This window comes from Aythya ferina, assembly GCF_964211825.1.
Source record: "Aythya ferina genome assembly, chromosome: 1".
NCBI classification, from domain to species: Eukaryota; Metazoa; Chordata; class Aves; order Anseriformes; family Anatidae; genus Aythya; species Aythya ferina.
Window position 1 is genome coordinate 185,325,956 of NC_140296.1, and position 23,153 is coordinate 185,349,108.

Genomic DNA, 23,153 nt, shown 5'->3' on the forward strand with positions numbered 1-23,153 from the left:
CATTCTGCAGAAGTATGCCTGTGGATATCAGATAGCTCACTCAAGATCACTGCTGTCACACAGCAGCAAACCATCTATCTTCCAAATGAAAGTACCTGTAGCTCCTTGCAGGTTGATACCAAAATTATCACCATGGTCATTTCTGAAAATATCATGAACAAATAACTGAGGAGCCACATCTGTTTTGCTATGTACCTAACAAAATCCCTTAGTGAAACAAGAATCTTACTGATAGTAAAACCAATGGGATGCTGTTTTGCATGGACACAGGACATTATTTCCCTCCGTTTTTTTACAGCTGTATTTTTACAGCTGTATTGTTTGTATTGTTTGCTGGCTTCCCAGGAACTCATTGCTTTCCCAAAAATTCTTCATCAATTAAACTAGTCTAAGTGATGCAAAAATCAGAGTCTATTTTGCTTTTAAGTAAGCAGAATTAAACAAGCAAGCCCTATCCAGCTGGCTACAGAAGAATATAGTCCTATATATCCTATATCCTATTTGACTGCTGCTCCTGACCTCAGCAAAAGCCAAATACCTGAATCAGAAAACAAGAATATAATAATAATTTAAGCAATAAATACTGCAAGCATCTTCTATAAACATAAGCCAAACCTCAAAACACAAATAATTCTGACGCAGATAAATCACTTTTGCTCCTGTTTCACATTCCCAAACTATAAAAGAAATACAATAGGAAGAGAGCTCCCACAATGCCATGCCATATTGCAGCATACCTATCAGCAATAACTTATTTCAGAGAAGAGTCAGAGACAGGTATCTATCTGAAGTCCCAAACAAGAAATCCTGCAGTGAGGTTAAAAAAAAAAAAATAAAGAAAAATAATAATATTTAAAAAAAAAAAAAAAAAAAAAAGGAATAGAGCAAACTATCCTCTTTTTGCTAAACATGCATTCACACTCATAGACCTGATTCAATCCCCCTCTGAAACCATTTTACACTCTCTATTGAGGACACAGGCAGTCAAGGGCAAACAGCTTCCTCATTTAAGCTCTGACTTAAATGCTTAATTGTCCTGTCAGAACAATAGAGGACATAATATCTTGCTTTTCTGATCTGGGAGCATATGTAGATCCCAGCCCAGAGGAGCATTTTGCTCTTGGCTATTTAATTCATTCAAGTGGAATTAGTGTCCTTCAGTAAGACTTTTGTTTAGATGACTATTTTTCTCTGATAAATACTAGCAAAAACAAGGATATACATTTAAGCACAGTAAACCAGTTTAATCCTAAAAGCACAATGTGCTTTAGGGAAAATAATGAGGATGGAAATACACAAAACCACAAAATCTACCAGTTGGCTGTAACACACAATAGTGCCTGGTTTCTGATGACAGTCAGAAGGCAAGACTATATGGCACAGCTGTCACTGTACGGAAACAATTATCACCAGGGAAAAAAAATATAAAGTCTTAATTTAGTTTTCATCGTGGCTAATAAAACTAACATCATTGTACTAAAACACTGAAACAGCTTTGATGATCCTTAACAGACTCGGCTCCCCTTCAGCATGACATGGGAGCAGAGGAGCTCTGTCCTGAGAAGCCAGCATAGAGGCTGGTAAATCACATCCTTCCAGAGCACATTCCTGAACATCAGAACTCAGCTACCAGAGCTTCTAGGACAGTCCATAGCTTGGCTGTGACCTATGCAAGCCAGCAGTCTCTCTGTGTGCTGACAGGCTTCAGAAGTTACCATAGGTCAGGGATTTTTCCCTCCCAGTAGCTTGCATGCCTACCTGTGATTTGGGGAAATATGAATTTATCATACAGATGTGGATTGTTTGTCAGCTGGCCTCAGTGCCAGAGAATGGTGCCAGGTGCGTTTTGTTTGCTATGAAAGATGTAAAAAATGCCTCCTAGTAACATAAGATCTTTAAAAAAGACCACTGCCAGGCACTTCTCCTTAGCTTTTTGATTTTCTCGTTTGCAGAATTGGCTATCTATATCAATATAGACATTTTTTAACAAATAACTCGGGGGTCTCTGTCACATGCAAACAACCTTCTTACAGAGGTGAGAACTCAGCAAAATTTTAGCCATGAAAGGGTGAAATAATTCTCTCTTCATATGCAATTTCCTTCTTGTGTATATGTGAGAGAAATACACACACACACATATATATATATCCCCAACTGCCCATAGGGAAAGTAGAAAGAAAACCAGACCATTGGTCTCTAATTGCTACAATCTCTTTGTAAGGTGCTTGCTTACTATGGTTAGGGAATGACACAAAAACCTCAACGTTTGAGACAGCTCCAGCTTGCCCACAAAAAGAGGGGAGATGTCTCAAACCACTTAACCAACATTAATCAAGCTTCTGATTGTTTCTGTGAAATGGCTGAATACAATCAAATTAAAATGACAAAAGAGAAGCACAAAAAGGTCAAGAAATGCTTCTAAAGCCTTGTAGCAAACCAATGACAAACACTGTAAATATACAGAAAAACAAATTGCCACTTTGCTCTAACCACTGGTTATAACTCCATCTAGGAATGGGATAAGACTGAAAATAGTAGATTTTTAGATGAATATTTTATAAACTAATATATTGTAAAATACTAAATGAATGCATCAAGTTGCTTTTGTACTTCCTTGCCTCAAGCAGTTTAGCACAAATAAAATTTGATGCTAATCAGTTCTAGCAGTTTTCACAGAATCTGGAAATCTATTATATCCTCTGGCTGCGGCTAAAAAATTTCTCAACAATTTCATTATTGATACTTGCAAAATATCTATTGTACATATAATTTTATCTTGCTGTTGACCTGCCATTTTTCTCTCTTGACCGAAACACATTTAACCTGGCACTGACAGAAAAATCACAGTTGAATTAAGAGGGATTTTTGCATAATGCAAGTATCTACTACCATGGAAATATACAGAGATATGAATGTTCTTTCTGTCTAAGAGAAGCTGAATTATGGGAAAAAAAAAATGAATGATAATAATGATATTTTCCAGCCAATAACAAGGCAAGATGTTCAGGCACTAAACAGATATGTGCTTGTAATAAGCTACAAAAAACACTGTAAAATTAAATGGGATGTATTGGCAATGGGTTCCTTTTATAATTAAAAATGATTCAAAAAGTGAAAATATTATCTAGAACAAACATAAAACAAATCTGTTCATCTTAAGAAACGATTTCAAAATGTTTCAGTCTACTTCTCCCTACTAACAACATTTTTACTTCACACTTCACACAAGATTTTCCACAAATGTTTTAACCACAAAAAAAATCATATCCCATTGCAAATCTCAAATGCTATACAGCAGAAAATGTTATTGACAAATGCAGTGTGACAGAGTGAACAGAAAATTGATAATATTTTAATCGGTGCAGAACATTTTTTTATTAATGAATGCCAATATGTTTGGTAAAATTCTGGAGACTGTTCTTTATATCTTATAAAGGAAATGGTAAAATTCTTCTCATTATGGAAAAGCCCTGCAGTCACATATCTGTGACTGCATTCTCTGATTCTCACATCACTCTGGAGCCTCTGGAGTCAGTAGTGCTCAAGAGGTGCAAAAATTTCTGTAGATATAAAGACAAGATCAGGATCTGCATATATTTCAGATTGCCTCGGAAAAGTACGTGTGTGCTCTCTGAAACCGTGTGGTAAAATGTTATTACATTTTACTCACGTCATATTCCCTCCAGTCATGAGGTGCACACTATTGCCACAATTAAATATATAGCTCCATGTTTATGAAGTTCGGTGAGGTTAAGCTCAGTACAACTGCAATTCCCTCATTTCTGGGAGGCCTGTCTGGGTCTGGATCACAAGACAGCAGGAGCACCTCATGACAGCTGAATGTAACAAAAAACTTGCAATTGAGCCTAAAAAAACATCATCCAGGTTCAGCCCTGGTAGCTGCGCAAGGCTGTCAGCCAAAGATATCCCCTAAGCCCAGGAGGAGACAAGTGAACAGTCAAAGCAAATAAAAAAATGCTTGGGGAACTGATACATTCACTTCTAGATTTATTGAAAGAAACTCTCTCTTGCATTTGGATGGTTGCACATAAAGTGGGAAGAGTAACTCCAGGATGGCATTTGTACTATGTACTTCTGAAGAAGTAAATGTGTATGAAATGTATAAGGCAAATGTGCATAAAGTAAATATTAGTCCCTCCAGACAGCACCTATTAAAATGGATTGCAGTGGTGGAACAAGAAGAGAATTTGACCAAGAAGAGGAAATAAGCATTTTATTCTTGGAAAAAGAGGAGAAAATGTAAGGCAAGGCAAAAGGGAAGACAAGGCAAAAGGAAAAACAAGGCAAGGGGAAAAAAAAAAAAAAAAAAAAAGGAAAGAAACAAAATTGTCAATGACCATTTGGGCTTTATATACACCTACATCAATATATACATGAAAGCTTCAGATCTCAATTCACCAAGCATACTTTTCACCCATTTCAATTCACATGCAAGCCATCGTCCCTAGGCTGCTCTCAGCGTGACATTGGCTGGAAGTGTGAAGGTGACAGATGGAGTGTACCAAGGAGTTCAGAAATAGCGTAAAGCTTTTAGATGATAGGAAAATAGCATAAATAAATGTCTCTCTTCTTTCCAGCAGATTCTAACCACTGATATGTGTTAGTCAGACAGTAATACTGCATCCAGTTCAAGGGTCCCCAACACAGAACAGATGTGGACCTGTTGCAGAAGGTCCAGAGGAGGGGCACAAAAATTATCAAAGGGCTGGAGCACCATTCCTATGAAGAAAAGATGAGTGAGCTGGGGTTGTTTAACCTGGGGAAGAGAAGGCTACAGGGACACCTTACTGTTTCAATACTTAAATACTTTCAATACTTAAAGGGGGCTTATTAGAAAGATGGAGAGAGACTTTTTACCAGGGCTTGTAGTGATTGAACAAGAGGTAATGGCTTTAAATTGAAAGAGGGTATATTTAAGAAGAAATTTTTCATTATGAGTGTGAAGAGGCACTGGAATAGGTTGCCCAGAGAAGTTATGGATGGCCTCTCCTTGGAAGTGTTCAAAGTCAGGTTGGATTGGGTTTTGAGTAACCAGGTATAGTGGAAGATGTCCAAGCCCACAACAGAGGGTTTGGACTAGATGGTTTTTAAAGGTCTTTTTCAGCCCAGATCACTCTATAATAAGTACAAGCTTTGTATACAGGGAACATGAAGTGAGATGAGTTACAGACTTTGGCTCTCCAGGACAAGTTTTGAGGGACTGGGAACCACCCAAATGCTTATAAACTTCAAACAAAGAAGCTAAAGGATAGCATTTGGCTGTGCCTGAGCATCCTACAGGAAACCAAAATTTTAGTATGCCAAACCCAGGGAAGGGGGTAAGAGCAAGATGTTCCTCTTGAATGATCCAGTCAATAGAAAAGTTGCCTTTGCACAAATGAGAGTTGTCCAGCCAGGCCCTCAATAGATCCTACCAGCCAAACACAAACCATTTTGGCAGCAGGACTTCCAGACTGGCAAAAACATCAACCAAATAATGTCACCTTCCATTACCCAGAGGAAGGAGCAACTCCTCGTCCACCAGAGGAGAGGCTGGCCCATGTCTATCTGTTCTATTTCCACAGTCACTCCAATGGGAAATGCTAAAAACTGTCAAAGCGCTGAAGGCACCAAGAAGCTCTGCAACATCCTCCCTTCCCCAGCTCTGGATTTGGCTGCATGTGTCCAAGGTCAGCTCTGATAGGGTGCAAATATGGGGTGAATCAGCCCAGAAAAACAGCTAAGCTGTGAGAATGATCTGTGGGAAGTCTCATAGGTACCTCTGTCTCCCTTTCTCACTCAACAGCTACCTTTCAGTTCAGGCCCTTGCCCTTGGTCCCTGCCTGAGCTATCCTGTTGGCCTTCTACCTTGCTGACCATGACCTTGTGTTGCCCAACCTGACTTCCTGGCTGATTTTACACTTCATCACTATGGATTTGTCTGGACTGTTGGCTGAACCTCATCAGATGGCCAGACCTGTTTTGTTCTCATTTGGGTGAGGCTGTGTTACCAGTGCCTATAACCACTGCCTTTCTCACCTTGCTGTCCCTTCAGCTTCTGTCTCAGCTTCCCCTGTGAAGCAGCCCATTCTTGATGCTCTCTGACAAAACCAACTCTCAAAATGAGGAGCCAGCAACTTCAGCTGGGAACAATCTGTCCTGAGATCTACAGAGAATTGTTTGAGTGGGTAGTTACTGGTAGCTAACACATTCCTTCTGTGCTTTCCTCTGAAGGTCTTCTCCAACTATGTTTTCAGCAAGATCAGTTCCAAGTTCTGAAAGCTCAATAAACAATTCTTTTGCACAATCCTCATTGCATCAAGCACCAGAATAACAAAGCAAAATGCAATCTCCTTAAAGAAATCAAGGAATAAGATTCACTTCCAAATAGTTAATTTCTTGAACAAGCGTTTCCAGTTTGCAAAGTATCTCTGACAGGTCTAAAACAAACAGAAGATGAAATTTAATCTGTCCAATTTTGGCCCTTAATGTTGCAGACCAATTAAGGGCAGGGAAAAAAAAATGCTGCTAGGTGGTGATGTCTCATGGATATTCACAAAATGACAGAGAAGAGGAATTGAAGGTGATCCATTTGGCCAGCAGAAAGGCTATAGATCAAGGTCATTTTTTGTGGTGCCCTCCTTCCTTTCTTCTCATGAGAACACTTAGATAAAAGGATACCATGACTATCAATCAGCTTATGCTATCCACCAGATCATCAGATGGGACTATTGACCTGTATGTTTTATGTTGTAAAATCAATAAAAGAAAAAAAAAAAAAAAAAAAAAAGAATAAGAAAGAAAAATAGCAGCATAAAAATCTAAACTGCTGAGCATAGTATTTCTCAAGTTATATTTGTTTGTGTATTCCCACTGAGTGATATAATATACTTCTCACGATTTTACCACAGATTAAAATTTCACTGGATAACAATGTTCTCAAGAAATCACAGAATCACAGAATTTTCTAGGTTGGAAGAGACCTCAAGGTCATCGAGTCCAACCTCCAACCTAACGCTAACAGCCCTCCACTAAACCATATCCCTAAGCTCTACATCTAAACGTCTTTTGAAGACTTCCAGGGATGGTGACTCCACCACTTCCCTGGGCAGCCTGTTCCAGTGCCTCACAACCCTTTCAGTGAAGAAGTTCTTCCTAACATCTAACCTAAAACTCCCCTGGCTCAACTTAATCCCATTCCCCCTCGTCCTGTCACCAGGCACGTGGGAGAACAGGCCAACCCCCACCTCGCTACAGCCTCCCTTGAGGTACCTAAAAAGAGCGATAAGGTCACCCCTGAGCCTCCTCTTCTCCAGGCTGAACAAGCCCAGCTCCCTCAGCCGCTCCTCGTAGGACTTGTTCTCCAGGCCCCTCACCAGCTTCGTCGCCCTTCTCTGCACCCGCTCAAGCACCTCGATGTCCTTCTTGTAGCGAGGGGCCCAAAACTGAACACAGTACTCGAGGTGCGGCCTCACCAGAGCTGAGTACAGGGGGACGATCACCTCCCTAGCCCTGCTGGTCACGCTGTTCCTGATACAAGCCAGGATGCCGTTGGCCTTCTTGGCCACCTGAGCACACTGCTGGCTCATATTCAGCCGACTATCCACCATCACTCCCAGGTCCTTCTCTGCCTGGCAGCTTTCCAACCATTCCTCTCCCAGCCTGTAGCTCTGCTTGGGGTTATTGCGCCCCAGGTGCAGGACCCGGCACTTGGCCTTGTTAAACTTCATGCAGTTGACCTCAGCCCATCGGTGCAGCCTATCCAGATCCTCCTGCAGAGCTTTCCTACCCTCAAGCAGATCGACACACGCACCTAACTTGGTGTCATCTGCGAACTTACTGAGGGTGCACTCGATGCCCTCGTCCAGATCATCGATGAAGATATTAAAGAGGACCGGCCCCAGCACCGAGCCCTGGGGGACGCCACTAGTGACTGGCCTCCAACTGGACTTGGCTCCATTCACCACGACTCTTTGGGCAATATGTAGTCCTGACATTTAGGAACCTCAGAGTAGATATTAAAACAATACTGAACTTCAAATTGCAGGTTCAACTTCCTGAGTAGAACTACTAGACATAAAAATGGATGAATCACATTCATCCTGGATATAATGAAAATAGGCATTTTTACAAAGGTCCTGATGCTCCGCGGTGGAGTAGTTGGGTCTGCATCGGCTGAGAATCTCAGCTCATGTCTTTGGTCTGAGTACAACCCAAACTGGATTATACTTCTACATTTCTGGCAAAGGACCTTTCTATTGTCCATGGTTAGTGCCACTAAATCAGGGCCTTATCCAGAAGGCTTTACTCAAAGCCTTCTGACAAAGATAACAGAGCTACTTCTGAGAGGAAGGTGTAAAAACAGACATCAGATGCAGGTCCAATATGAGACACTAAAGGGTATCATTTGTCATTTTTTACATTATTAAGAATATTTGTGCAGGATCTATAATTAAAACTAAAAGAGATGTCTCCTCTTTTTGCCAGCAGCTGTGTTACATCAATTAAATGGGTAAATAAGATCTTTCCCCAGAGGGGATATCACATGACGCTCTATTGATTAAGACTGCAGTAGAACGTTATTTGCAATCTTATTGCATAATGGAAATCAGGAGGTACCTGTCATGGTTTCAGAAGACAAATTGCTGGTATCTTAGACAATTCATAGGCCTCTTTCCTTCTTGCTGCTCTTAATTCACAGTTAAAGCATGTCGTACGAGCCTTAAATTCTTAAATCAGCCTACTGCACTGTATTAAACTCAAGTCTGGGTGTAAACATTAGTCTGTGTGGCCCTGTATTATGATGGATATTTAAGTGACCGTTCCACCTATCATTACTTCAGAACCATGCATTATTTAACAGGGTGACAAAACTTAAATAAATAAATAAATAAATAAATAAAGCAGATGTGAGCAGATGTGAAATTAAAAATATATACTTCCTGCAGCATGCATGATTATTCCTGGGAAGGGCAAGCCTTCCCCACCAGACACAGATCCAGAGGTGATCCCCATATAGGATATTTTTAAGACTTGGTTCAATTTTGTATACTTGATTTTCATAAGGAAACCAAACCATACAGATGGAACAAGTCCACTAGTCTCAAACATGTGCAGTAACTGCAGCCAGGCATCAGTTTTGAGACTGTAATGAATACCTGACCACAACCCAGCAGACATTTTGCTCCTCCACTGAACTATAAATCCATCATTACGCCCTTTGTGGAAGAATAGGAGGGAAGGATAGAAATCTCCTTTTAAATGACTGAAATATTCCTTGCCAGTTTGAGAAACCTTCAAAACAAGACAATCTTTCCTTACTTCTATTCAAACTTTCACTCACAGAGAACAGCAGCAACGCTTTTCAAAATCAGTAACAACATTATTTAACATTACCAGAAGTCTGACCTCCAGTGGAGTTTGACTCCACTGAAGTCAAAGAAATGGCTTTCAGTGGTTGTGAAGTTGTAGGACATTAGGCAAGATTTCTGAATGGAAGGAATCAGTCTGAACAACAGTGGGCAGTAGGACAAAATAGATTCAGTGAAAAGGTTAGTCATTCTGTGCACAGAAAAAAAGTGCTCAGTTTACCATAATCTATTTACCACTGCCCAAGATTAAAAATCAAATGTTCACTGACTGATCTGATGATTGATTAGAATGTGTTCATCTTCCCATCTAAGTTAACAAGTTTAAAAGTGACAGGTTTACTTTGCCATCATTTATAAGAGCAGAGTTTAATAAAGTACATGGAAGGAAATGAACAGTATACCAGTAGAACTGTTGGGCAAAAGTAATCTCTCACAAAGTTATATCAGAGTCTGGAAAAAATTACTACCTTGTGAAAAATATGGGGGAGTTTAAGATTTCAAGGGAATCAAAGATATTTCTGTACACTGCATTTGGCTAGACATGCACATCATTAGCACTGGATTATTACTGGCATATCTTCCTATTTAGGGAAATTATCTGTTCTTTCTACAAATGGATTTGTGTTTAAACCTCATATTTCATTCTCCTAGAAATCTGCAAAATAAATCTCAACCTGATCTTGATGAGCATAAACAATCAATGTGGAGGAAATGTGAGTAGCAAATAAACAAAAACACAAGTCAATAAAGAACTAAAATCTGCTCTGGTTGCTCAGAACTTCAAAGAAGCATTTGGCACTTTAAATTAGGGCCTGAAATCATTGGTTTTTCTTTCCCTTTTTTTTTTTTTTCTTTTTTCCTTTTCTTTTTTGCTTTGAAAGGGCAAACCACTCTTTTCAGATTTCAGTCCCTTTGTTTTCTGAAAGTAAGGCAACACAATCACCTCATTTATTTCCTTTTGCTTACAATTCAAAAGAAAAATAGAAAATGTTCCTTACCTTAAAAAGTCTTAAAATATTTGCAACCATAATGGACACAGAACTTGCTGCAGCACCTATCACACCTGATATCTTGTCTGGCTTAGTGAAAATAGGTGGATCGCCGTTAGCACACTTCACATCTGAGCCATCTTTTTCTATCAACGCTTGCACAAATGTTAAGGATTGCTCCAATGCATAAGTGTCCCTGGAACAAGTATCAAGGATCCGGACACCTAAGGTGATATTGGCAAGAAGATCAGGGTCTTTATTAATCTGATCAATTGCATATAGCATTGCCTCTAGTCTGTGGATCCCTTTTTCCTTCTTGAGCTCCCCACAAGGCACCCCTCTATCCCCTTTTGCATGGACAGGGAACAGTCCTCCCAAGATGATGTCCCCATCCAGTCGGATGGAGTGAGCATATTCCTGGCCATGAGTTCTTTGCATCAGGGTGAGAATCCAGTAGAATTTGGCTGTTAACAGGAAGAAACAATGGCAGGAAACTAATCGTTTTCCTTCGTATACCATTTTCTCTGAAGACGTTGTTGCTAGCCAGTATCCAGATTTTCTTCTTGCTAAAGGATGAGGTTGACCATTTGAAACTGCAGTTTCTGGAGGCTACCATCAGTGCCCAGTAAGTAATATAGAACCATATGGAAGGTAGAAAAAGGATCTCAAAAGTACATAAAACGCGTTTTACAAAAGATGTCCACTGATGTCAAGGGTTGATCAGCTTTTCAGAGGTGGTTTCCAACTGCTTCTAACTGATGGTAAAGAATAGGGTAGTATCTCTGGTTCTGATGCTATGAGGAGGTCAGTAACTCATGTCCTTCTATTTTGCACTGTAGCTGAGGTACTTCTGGAAAAAAAAATAAATAAAATAAAAAGAAAAAAGAAAACAGTAAGAATTATTTAGTTCAGCAGTTTTATACCTGTCACACAGTGTATTTATTTTTGAATATGAGTTACTTTGGCGAGGTTTTACTTTTGATGTTCTGTAAGGGAGTAATTCTTGGCCTTCTGTGAATTTGAACACCTGGCTGCACCATACTACAAGCCGAGAAATTGATGATACCAGCAGATCAAAAGCCAAGTCAGGGCAACTACGTTTAGCTTAATGTTCAAAGCCTGACGAGTAATTCCTATTTACCATGCATTGCATGACATCCAAAAACATATTTGATCCGTAACATATTGTATTTTCTGTTTTGCTGTATCATTCTGTTCCAGCCCACAGAAGTGCAATAGCTCCTAACACTTGTACTCCCTGAGAGGCTCCGCTTGCGACAATGGAGTAATCAGGGCTCCTGAATTTAAGTATGCTCTTCAACCGCTGCAGTCCAAGCATGTTCATTTGGATATTAAACTGATTACTTCTCCAGTGGAATTCACTATTTTCCAGGTTCACTATATATATGAAATACCCTCCCAATCATTTCAAAAGCTAAATTATATTTATGAAAAGGTAGTTGGTTTCTTCAGAAAAAAAAAAAAAAAAAAAAGCAAAAAAAAAAAGCACAATAGCACAATGTATTCTGCTAGGAAAAGAGCTGAACATCCAGTATTCCTTTTCTCACATTTTACTTGATCTGAGGTCCAGCATTAGCAGGGTATCTGTTCTCTGCTTGCATTTGGACCACAAAAAACAAGAATGATGTTCTGCCCCCACTGACATCTGGAAAAGTCCCACTGATTTTAATGAGACCAGGATTTCATCCTACATTTCTAAGTACGTGACTGACACTGTTATAAAAATCTGTTACAAAAATTGCCACCACTTTAATTCTCAAGTGAGTGGCATTTGTTTATTTCAATATTTAACAAAATTACTTTTGCCTGAATGATATATTTTTTTTGATCTCTGAGGAGCTGAAAGAGAGAGAATTAATTTCACCTAATATTAGATGGGCACACTTTGGGCAGCCACATCTGAGGCAGTCTCTCTAGACACCTGTTACAGGTTATAGAGAGCAGAGGACACTCTATGGTGAAATTCACTCGGCCTTTTTAAATGAAAAAAAAAAAAGTATGAAGAAATTAATCACACTGAACAACAGTCTACTCTGTAGATATGTACTTTGTCCCAAGTGATCCAACAGTTTTCTACCAAAATATCATCAAATTGGAAGAGATTTGATCTACTTATACTGTATTTCAAAGACATTTTCAATTATTTTCCACAAGATGTTGAAATATTTTGAGCTATCAAATCTCAAAATGTGGTTTGATAAGGTTTGAAACTGATCATCTGCTTTAATTTATTTTATTTTTTTTTCCCCAAATGATAATACTAAGTTCATAAAACTAGAAAACAGTTTTAAAATAGAGTCTATTTGAAAAGCTGAGAAAAATATTCACAATGGAAAGTCTTCTATATTTAATGAGAAGGTATCTCACAGTGATCTGGTAACAGAGCAATGACTTGAAAATGAAACATTTAATTGGTGTGAATAAAATCATTGCAATTGGGAACAGAAAAAGACTTTCATTACTTCTTATTATTTAATTTTGCTTGAATTTGGCTCAGGGTTGGATCTAAAAAAAAAAAAATGTCTGTGCTGTTTCATGTGATAATCCTGTTATTCTTCATCAGCTCCTTTTGGGCACATAGTTTACAAATCTGTCCAGGCTTCAGCCTTGGGAGCCAAACTCAGCATCAGTAACAAATAGAGGAACTTGAGGAATATCACTCCTTCCCATGAGCTGATCTAGTCCCATGGGATGCTGCCTGAGGACAGAATATGGCCCACACCAGAGAGAAAAGATCACAAGAAGTATTAACTAGCCACAAGTGGCTGTTGACTTCATTGCCACAGTAGATAGACACAGCTAGAGGTTTCAAAACGGCAGCAAGTGAAAGTTGCAGCTGCACCTAAATCAGACACAATTTCCTTTCTGGTTCCACAGTGAGCACCCAGCTCTTCAGAGTACGTGGGTCTGTGCAGTCCCACCAGGGAGCGATCCCTTGAGGCAATAGAAGATGACTGCTCTTATTTAACACTGTACGCTGAACAAGAACACACCACTCAGAAAGTGAAAATGTTCATGAAGGAAAAAATGTTGCTTTTTCTCTTGCTTAGTCTCAGGTCAATCTCTTACAGCCAAAGAATGCTCCAAAATTAAAGCAACTGTCAGTCTTCATAAAAACCAACAGTGATGAATTCAGCTATTGCAATCCCAATGCCAACAACACTGGAGAAGCTAAACTGAGCACAGCACCTTGACTCCAATACCTTATCTGGAACAGAATGAAATTTAAATGAATTGATAATTAGCATTTTTTCAACATCGCAGTCTGCATAAGCATTAATTGCTCAGCCTTAGCTCGCCTGTTTTCCTGAAATAAAAATGCATGTTTCTTTGCTGCAAGAGTCCACAGCTTGTCTGTCTATAAAACAGAAATAAAATTTTAAAATGTTCTATTTAAAAATTTAAGACCTTTTAGTCTTCTTTTTTTTATGTTACCTAAGAAATAAAAGCTTTTATTACACTGCCTAATTTATTCATGCCACACTGCTTTTCACATATTGATTAACGTCAACTTTTACAGAATGTTATAAGCCTGTGTAGCTAAGGAGAAAGCATGTCAGCTAAATGAATTCCATTTTTATCAATGAATTTTAGTGGTAAAGCAAGGGCTGCTAGGCTATAAAGTCTGAATGAGTTTGCCTCATGTTCAGAGATTTCATTTGAAGTAAAATTCTGTCCTTTTCAGATTGACCATAAAAGTTTGAATTAATGCAAATATATTCACAATTTACCAGGTTCCCCTCTGTAGTAGCTACTGTTCACTGGGAACATGAGTTCAGAGAAGAAATTCACACATTTCCTCAGCACAGTTCAAGAGTAACTGCAGCACAAAGCCTCTCCCCAGTCACCTTGAAATATATGCTTCTCTTGGTTTTAATTCATTAAAAATATCTGGTACTATCAGAACATATTGCTATTTTTAAAAGTCAGCATTTCAGCACAGACCTCCACTCCTTCTGCTAGAATGTATATTTATTTTTAAACCGAAGGAGGTGGGGTACTGCAAGACGGGAACGTGGAAACTTCTGCTTGTGGTGTCTGGTTCTGCAATTACTTCCTTCGTAAAAGCATGCAGCATTATGAGACATTTGGTACACAAGGTTGGGCACCCCAGTGCCGTGATGCCAGAGCCAGTGCACCAGCACGTGTAGGGAGCCATCACTCCTCCACCCACAGACTCACAGCCCTTGCTGTGAGGTGGGCTCCTTTCAGGTCTTCAAATTTAAAAACAGATCTAAAAAGTGAGCTGAAAGTGATGGATACGTAAAGAAATAAATATAGGCAGGGTCTTTATTTTGGTAACAATGCTCCCGAAAGGGTGACCTACAGTTAACACCGGAGTTGTGGCTGAAATCACAGAAACATTTCGTATCACCTGGAAATGTTGTTTTTAAAAAAATCTCTCAATTACAGACAGCCACAGGAGCAATGAGTATTCTCTGCATCTTAAGCAGGAAAACATGTTCACTGAACCTCATGGAACATTTTTAAATTGGTGTTGCCAGCCAGACACACATGAACCTTCACTGAGAGACCCAAAACAAACATACAAACAAACAAAAAATTTGTTCGGTGGTGGGAAAAATGTTTATAAAATAAGTATTTGCAATTTTGTTTGAGGCCAAAAAATATATTTGTCATTACATTTGAGGCACAGCTGGCACGTTACTAAAATGAAATGAAATTGATTTTCTGTGAATTAGAAGAGGAGAAGCTTGAGGGAGAAGACACGTTTCTACACCCAAAAACCAGTCAGATGTCCAGTCAAGTGAATGAAAGCAAAAGGACAGCATCTTCCATTCTGAAGTTTAACAGGAAAAATAAATGCAAATATGTTATTACTCTGGCTCCCTACTACTGATACTACTTCTGAACTATCCGATAAAAATTGCCTGGCTAACATTCCTTTTAGTGTTCATAAAAGTTGCCTCTTTCTCCTGCAAGGCACTCGGCAATGAACAAATAGCTGAATTTCAGCACAGAGTGGGTAAAGAGTTGCCACCTGCGTACAGTAAACTGACACATATAGAAGATTAATAGGGTTTGCTGACAACAGAAGGGATTTCGGAAAACCTTAGGCCTTGACACTGCAACTCCTAACTTGCAGGAGAATTCTTCACTGATGTAAGTAGTCTTATCTACCTCAGCTCTTCTGCAATGATTTGCTGTGCCCCTGCCACAGAGGTAACCTTTACACAATAATCAGGACTTCAAGGCAAGTCACCCCCAGCATCTTGTTTACGGGAATGATTTCTTCCCGGAGCACCATGAGAGAAATGTCTCCACTCACTCTGATCAGCCTCTTTTCAAATACCCCAGAGCCCCCATCTTCTTCTGCCTGCAAATATCCATCCTTCAAACAAGCTCCCCTGCTAAAGCAGCACAGGTCCTTCTGCCAGGGCGAGACTAATAGGAGCTTCCAATTTTTTTGGAAAGGAAACAGCATCAAATATTTTCCTCTGCCCTTGCCTGGTCTCACAGCTGAATAAACCCCATCAATATTAACACCTTCAGAGTTGCTTTCACCTCCACTCTGCCAAGCAATCATCAAGGAGATTCTCCCAGGCACCCTGCGAGAGCTTCCTCTGCTGGTTTTCTTCGCATTTTGCCCTTTTCCCACCAGACCCCAGCTCCCCAGAGCAGGCTCCGGGAGCTCTGCCCGGTGCCCCTGGAGGGGCTCTGCCCAGAGAAGCGACAGCATTCCGGGACACCCCATAACACCCCCTTTACCCCCCCCCTCCGTGCTCCCCTTGCTCGCTCTGCCGCCCTCCCTGGCGGGGTGGGGGCAGGCAGCAGCAGCCCCCCGGCCACGCACCCGCTTTCCGTGCGGCTCCTCCGTGCTCTCCCAGCTGCCCTTCGGCTCCCGGCACCCCGGGGACGAAGGGACCCGGGACCCGAGGCGGTCCCGCCGGGCTTGGGGCAGGAGGGGGGGCACCGGGAGCACCCCCGGGGCTGGCCGAGCCTCCTCTCCCTTAGCATCGCCCATCACCGCGGCGTTTCTCCCTTGAAGGGAGCCCCCTATTGTTTTCCACTTTACTTAGCCGAGCTATCTATTTATTTATTTAATTATTTTTTTTTTTTTTATTCCCCCTCCCTACCCCAGCTGGCGTCTGTCGTTGAGGGATTCCGGCACAGCCTCGCCGCTGCTCCCCCCGGGGCCTCGCTGCCCGCAGGCTTGCAAATGGTAATAATAATAAAATTAGAATAATAATAATAATAAAATCAAAACCAACCGTCGCCTTTTAGTCAGAGCCGCCGGTGGTTCCTTCCTCTCCTTGCATCTACCGGTCAGCTTCACAATGCGCCTTCAATGAAACCCTAAATCTCTTAATGAATCCCCGGTCCCGGAGGTCGGGAGCTTGCAAACTCCGACGTGCACCCTCCAGCTTTGCATGCACTTCAGATCACCCACCGATCGATGAGTTGAGTTGTGGGGGGGAGGGGGGGGTTGGCTGTGGGTTTTGTTGTTGTTCGGGGCTTTACCCGTGCCGTGCATGCACCTGCTGGGTCCCCGCAACAAGCACATGCCGGCGCTGGGGATGCCGCTCCCCGCCGGGGGACACCACGGACCCCTCGCCGCGGGACCGGTGACGCTTCTCGCCCCCTTCCCCGGGCTGGGGGGGACCCCAGAGCCCGGCCGGGTTCCCCCTTCCCCTCCCCACCCCAAGGGAGCTCGGAGCCGAGCGAGAAGTTGGAGCCCCCCGGTGCCCCCGGCTGGAGAACCCCGACCAAGACGGGGGGAGGGGGGAGATGGCGGGGAACCCCCAGCCCCCTCCCCGCGGGGGTGGGAGAGGACCCGCTTAAGGAGGCAGGGGGGGGAGATGCCGCTCTTGGGGGCACCCCCATCCTCCCTCTTTGCTCGCTGCTATGACGGCACCGTGCCCGGGATCTCTTTCGGTAGAGCTGATAGGGGGAGGCTATCGACAATAAAAATGATAAATAATTAAAACACATACACAAATAATAATAATAATAATGCAACACAAAAACCTCTGGCGCCAGAAAGCAGGCGGAGTGGCTTGCCTTGCCCCAAAACGTTAAGTGAGGCAAAACTTGCATTATTCGCGGAGTCCGCTCGCCTTAAAATAAGACCTGCAGGAGACACACACCCCGCACACGCACACAAATACCTTGCTGGAAAAGAGTTGCATATCCGTGTTACTGTAGAGGTCACTGGAATTAATACTGGGCGCCGATCGGGAATAGCATGAGGTAATTTCGGTACAACCCTCGTCTCAAATCGCTTCTGCCGGTAGCGTCAGCTTCATGTGCAGCTCAGCCTGGGACAGGTAGCCAGGAGAGCGATTTCAGTGGTGCTGCATAACACTCGCGATCAGCCAAGCCGAACCCTCTCCACTGTCTCCTTCCTTATTCCTCCTCCCATTCCTTTAAAAAAAAAAAAAAAAAAAAACTTTTTGGGACCGGTGGCTCAGCCCCCGTGACGATCTCCACCCTCCGCCGCCGCTCAATTGCAGCGGCAGACCCACGCCGTGCCGAGCCGGGGAAAAGAGAACGCCCCCCGACCCCCACCCCGCAGTGGCACGGCTCGGCACGGTTTGGCACGGCTTGGCACGGCTTGGCACGGCTTGGCACGGCTTGGCACGGTTTAGCACGGCTTGGCACGGCTCGGCTCGGCACGCCGCTGCCTTCTCTCACCGCGGCTCCTGCGGGGCAGTGCAGGGCGCGGTGGGGTGGGCACGGCACGGCTCGGCGCCGCACTTGTAGCTGTTCTCGGTGCTGAAGGCAGCGGCTCTCCCCGGGCCGGCTCGGAGCATCTTCCACCCCAACCCCGGCCCGTCGAGAGCTGGGGCTCCCCCAGTCGCCCCCCCATCCCCACCCCCGGTACCCTCAGACAGGCTTTGCCCGAGGGGTTCTCGAGCAATTTTCGGAAGGGGGCTGTCAACACGGAGGTGTGGCTTCCCCATACGCCCCCCGCCCCGTCCCCCCGCCCCGGCATGCAGTGTCCCCGCACCTTTCTCCCCATCCCCGGCTTCTCACGGGGGTGCCCCTCTCCCCCATGGGCACTGGGCAGGATTCAGTACCGCGGGGCCGGGGCCACCCCGCGGGGCGTGGGAGCGTTTTGCCGGGTCTCTCTGGAAGTTTGCATCACCCACCCCCAAAAAAATAATAAATCCCGCAGGCTCCGTGGGCGCGGGGTCGCTCCGCCCGGGGCCGCTCCCGGCCCGCAGCGCCCGGCGCAGCCTCGGTGCGAAGGTTCCACCTCGAGGGCAGCGCCCGCAACTGCAGCCGCACGGCTCGGCTCGGCTCGGCTCGGCACCGGGCTGCTGCAACGGGAAAATGCTCCGCACCCAGCTGTCTGCCTGAGCAGGGTGGCTTAGCAAGCTCCTGACAGCGAGCCGGTCGTTTCCAGCTTCCCGTTCCACGCTAGTCCAAAGATTTTTTTCCTTAATAAGTGATGTTTTTCTTTGCTTTGCCCCAAATTGTCTTGCTTACTTGGAACGTCAGTGATGGGAGGAGGAAGAATCCCAAGTGTGCTCTGCTATATCCATCCAGCGCTGCCATGATCGCCTTTGTTATATAGTTCTGCCTGAATTTATGCAGTAAAAGTCTTGCCCCAGGCAAGCCACGGGACTCTGACAATATCCGATGAGTCTTTCAATCCTGTAACTTCTCTTTTGGAGAAGATCTTTTAGTATTGGTCAATGACACTGGGAAACTGGCCAGGTCTCAGACAGAATTTATTAACTCATGTTTGCATTTGTTTGTTTTTTTTTTCTTTAGACCTTCCATGAAAGTAGACTGACAAGCTCTGATTTCAGTTAAGCTATTACAGAAATATGAAATATAGTCACATGGGTAAACCCCGATGTTCAGCCATAAGCAAAAGTCTTAGAGATCCTCCTTAACCCCCATCAGGAAAAAAAGCCACACATGAATTATCTGTACTGTAGGGCAGACTCCAGCAGCTTCAAAGAAAGTTCATCAAATCTAATGGATGTTCTTCTTGAGCTTTTGTGTAAATCTTGCAGCTGGAGATGCAGGTTCAGGTCAAAAGACTAGGATAAGGCAACTTCTGCTGTGTTTCTGGCCTGATCGCTGGCCTGGATGTGATCTGTTGCATCTCGCTATCTCTCCCAGCCACATCTTTTCCAGAGCACAATTTTGGGCGCATAGGGACTATATCTTATTCTGTATGTTTACAGCAAGTAGCATAAAGACTGTTAGGCAGGAGTATGATAAATAAAACCATAACCAAAGAGATGAATGCTGTGTTTTGACTAAATACAAGCAGAGAAGATAAATATTTTGGGGGCGGTCAGGAAGGAGGGAAGGAAAGAATGAGAAGCTTTGCAAGAAAACGGTCACATTTCCTGAGGATAAATGGCAGAAAAGACAGGCAATATACATCCATCATTCCTTGAGTAAGATCCCTTTGATTCAAGCCCAATGGCAGTTAATGGCAGCTTGTACAGAGCACTTATGTAAGGACTGGTGCCATCTACTACCTGCACAACTAACTCAGGCTGGAAGAAAACCAGTTCTGGACACCAAGCTATCACAAAGGAGCTCTTAAATGACCTTTATTTGAGTGAGAAGGCCTGATTCTCGGAGGAAGCATCTTACATGTTAGGTCACGGGCATGGATTAAAGGCAATACTAAAATGTCAGGACCACTGAGACATGGCCTGAGAGACTTCAGTTTGAATTACTGTGTAGAATAAATGCTTGCTGTAAATATCTCTTCAAAGCTAAGCAAGAACAAATGCACCAGTCCTTCTCCGTGCCTCCCTTTCTCCAACAGAAAAGACATCATACTGACCTGTATCCAAGCAGTGATTTTGGCTGAGCAATTTGTGTTGGAACAGCATCACTCCACAACTGCACTCACAGATTTTAATGACATTCAAATGGGGCTGATTTTTGTAGCTTTGAAATAGTGTGAAGTAAGGCACTCTGAGTTCTAGGGCTGGGTTTTTGTGTGTTGTATTTTTTTTCCTATCCAAGTGACAGAAATGCAGCTTTTGGAGTTATTCAAACACAGGAATGAAACCTACTGAGGCAATAAAACCACTTGAATAATCACTTTTAGGCAAAGGTATGCTGATTAATAGCCATTAGGGAATACAGAGCCATAAAGCCAGTGACTTCCACTTAAGTGATGGTGGATGCTGGGTTCTGAGTTGTAAGATGTTTTGGAGTATGGGTATTGGAATTTTTCAAGAAAACATAATCACTAAAAAAAGAATTGTGCATACATGTCTTCTGTGCGTTTCTCTAAGGCTAATATTTCTTCACAAAATGTATTACATGGTGAAAAAATAAAAGTGAGAGAAAAGGCATTTCATGGTAGTAACTATGACAAAAAAGTGTTATCTGGAGGCCAAAGAAAGTGTGCAATCATCTGTAAAATAGAACATACCTTTGGAAGGCCCAAATTGTGACTTATTTCAAATAAACTTTTCAGCAGCGAGCAAGGGATGTCAAAGCTTAAACTATAAAAAAAGAAGCTAGCCATCACATAAGAAAGCTAGCACTCTTTCCAGGGAAGATATTTTCAGAATTTGAATATTTTTAGTATCTAATTTCCAAATGTGTCTAACGAACTCCAATGTGCTGGAAGATGTAGCAGTTGGAAACCATCACTCTGCCAGCAGGAGCGGCACCAGCACACCATGCTGTAGATGGGGGGGGGATGAATCGCTTACATGGAGGGGGCAGCAGGAGCCGGCAGCTCTGCAGGGAGGGCATGCCAGGGGGACTATTGCAGGCAGGGGTAGAAATCCTGGAAGAGAAATGTACTCCCACAGCAGCCCAATGACGGAGCAGAGCAGGTCTGGTGGGAGAAAACGGGGCCAGCACAGCCCAGTGATTGCCAGAGCAGGCTGCCGTGGTGAGGCAGGCCTGAGGTCAAGCTGGGAAGTCAAGCTGCAGGATCAGGATCTTTATCAGAGGTTTATGGTAAAACGCATGGCCACAGCAGCTCAGGAAACGGCAAAGAATGGGAGGCAGAGCTTAATAAAGCCCCCAGGTGATGTTGGGGATCCCCTTACAGCCTTCTCATAAAGCCCTCTCCTCAGCAGCCTGAGCCAAGGGCAGGTCCTAACAGTCCTTGAGCACAGGCAGCCAAACCCACAGGAGAGGGCAGGGCTCTTGGGCCTGACGTATATCCTTGTCGAAGTCTGTGTCATCTGCTCTTTTATCGCCCTTTTCTGCATTGAGCTAGAGGATCACAGTGACACATCTGTCCTAAAGACTGGCATAAAGCTTGATAAATTTTCTTAATGCACAACAATGTGATTGAAATCTGAAGGAGACGCATCCAGAAGCTAGAGGTGGTGGACCAATACTAAATTTAAGTGAAGGATATAGTATATTTATGAATCAACTGCCGTGTTTCCAAAATACGAGTGGATGATGAGCCTGCAAAATCTTCTCCCACGCAAGTCAGAACACTGAAGTCAGCAGAGACAGTTGTGAAGCAATGTAATATTTGCTAAAGAGAAGAGAGACTCAGTCCTAATTAACTAAAAATTACAACGCCCACAGAGGGAGTTATGCATTGTTATACCTTTGTAATGGGGACAGTCTCCACTAGCATGTCCTCTAAGATAATGACTGTGTGGTTTTATGTCTATACTTAATAAAGCTTCTACATAGGTACTAAGTTCTCAGCTTCTAAAAACTTAGTCTTTCATTTTGTCCTTCACTAATGGAAAAATAAAACCATGTTCATTCTAGACCACTTTACTAAAAATGATAAAAAGCTATAGGTAGTGATTACTTTACCAGCCTTTGAAACCCTGACATCTTTGAGGTGAGGTACAAAAAGGTTTATAAATCAGGATGTAAAGCCACATTACCTTTTCAACATGTGAGCCATAACTTTCCCTCTTAAACGACAACAGATGGACATAGCTATTTTACATGAAAAAAATCTTTGCATTTCTGTACCCTTCCAAAGAAGTTATTTGCATAAATGTCATTTGCCAAATGACAAGTGGAGCTGATCATGCTCTGCCTTGTTCCAGCCACTTTGTAGGCTGTTGGCAAAATCATCTGAGGTTAGCAGCGCATGGAAATAGCTAATCTTCAGGTCCGGTGTTGCCATCATTTTTGTGGACAGCAGAATTCTTCAGAAGACCGTTTTCTAAACTAAGTGCATGAAATGACCTGCATACTCCCTAGATGAAAAAAGTACTCAAGGTTTGATATAAGGATAACTCGTTTCTACTTTTAATACTGCCTATTAGACAGGAAGAAAACAAACCATTAATCCATCGTCTGGAGTTCAAGGCATTGCATTGCAAAGCCAAACATTTCTTTTCAAGGCTTGTTGCGGAAGCAATAGAATTGCAGAACTAGGAGTCATCAAAATTGTGAACAAAGACTCACATGAAGTAACAAAATACTTTGCTTAAATGTGATTTCAAGTTTAAATGCTAAGAAACTTACTGTCAAACAGTGTTGCCTAGGGGGAATATTTTGAAAAGGCTCTGAGAATTCACCTAAAACCATATTGCCCATATAGCGTCCATAGGGGCTGCTGATACATGTTCAGCCTCACATTTGGCCTGTAGTTATTCTCTAAATGGATATGTAAACTCACACAAATTATGTTAAGTAGATTATGGTGTCACTTCACATGCCTAGACCTATAACCTCCACGTAAACAGGTGAACGTGCCATACTAACTGAAACTATTCTTTATAATGATGTCAATATATTGTTGGTTCTTATTTAGAAGACATTAAAAATGGAGGTGAATTTTCTTTCTTAGAGGGACAAAATATGCAGGTCTTTAGGGCAGATT

General features: G+C 42.6%; 1 protein-coding gene across 4 annotated transcripts in view; it reads right to left on the minus strand.

Annotated features, from left to right (window-relative positions):
- Positions 1-18,505, minus strand: part of GRM8 (glutamate metabotropic receptor 8) — a 346,560-nt gene extending 328,055 nt beyond the window's left edge. For 2 of the 4 annotated variants that reach the window (XM_084495137.1, XM_084495138.1), the window contains exons 1-3: positions 18,354-18,505; positions 17,512-17,767; positions 10,370-11,210 (exon numbers count right to left, since the gene is read on the minus strand). In XM_084495137.1, coding sequence (XP_084351263.1) covers positions 10,370-10,879 — 510 coding nt within the window. In that variant the 5' untranslated portion in view covers positions 10,880-11,210; positions 17,512-17,767; positions 18,354-18,505. Of the gene's footprint in view, positions 1-10,369; positions 11,211-16,196; positions 16,353-17,505; positions 17,768-18,353 lie in introns of those variants that run through there. The other 2 variants (XM_084495139.1, XM_084495140.1) reach the window with 2 other exon arrangements.
- Between the last annotated feature and the right edge of the window lie 4,648 nt (positions 18,506-23,153).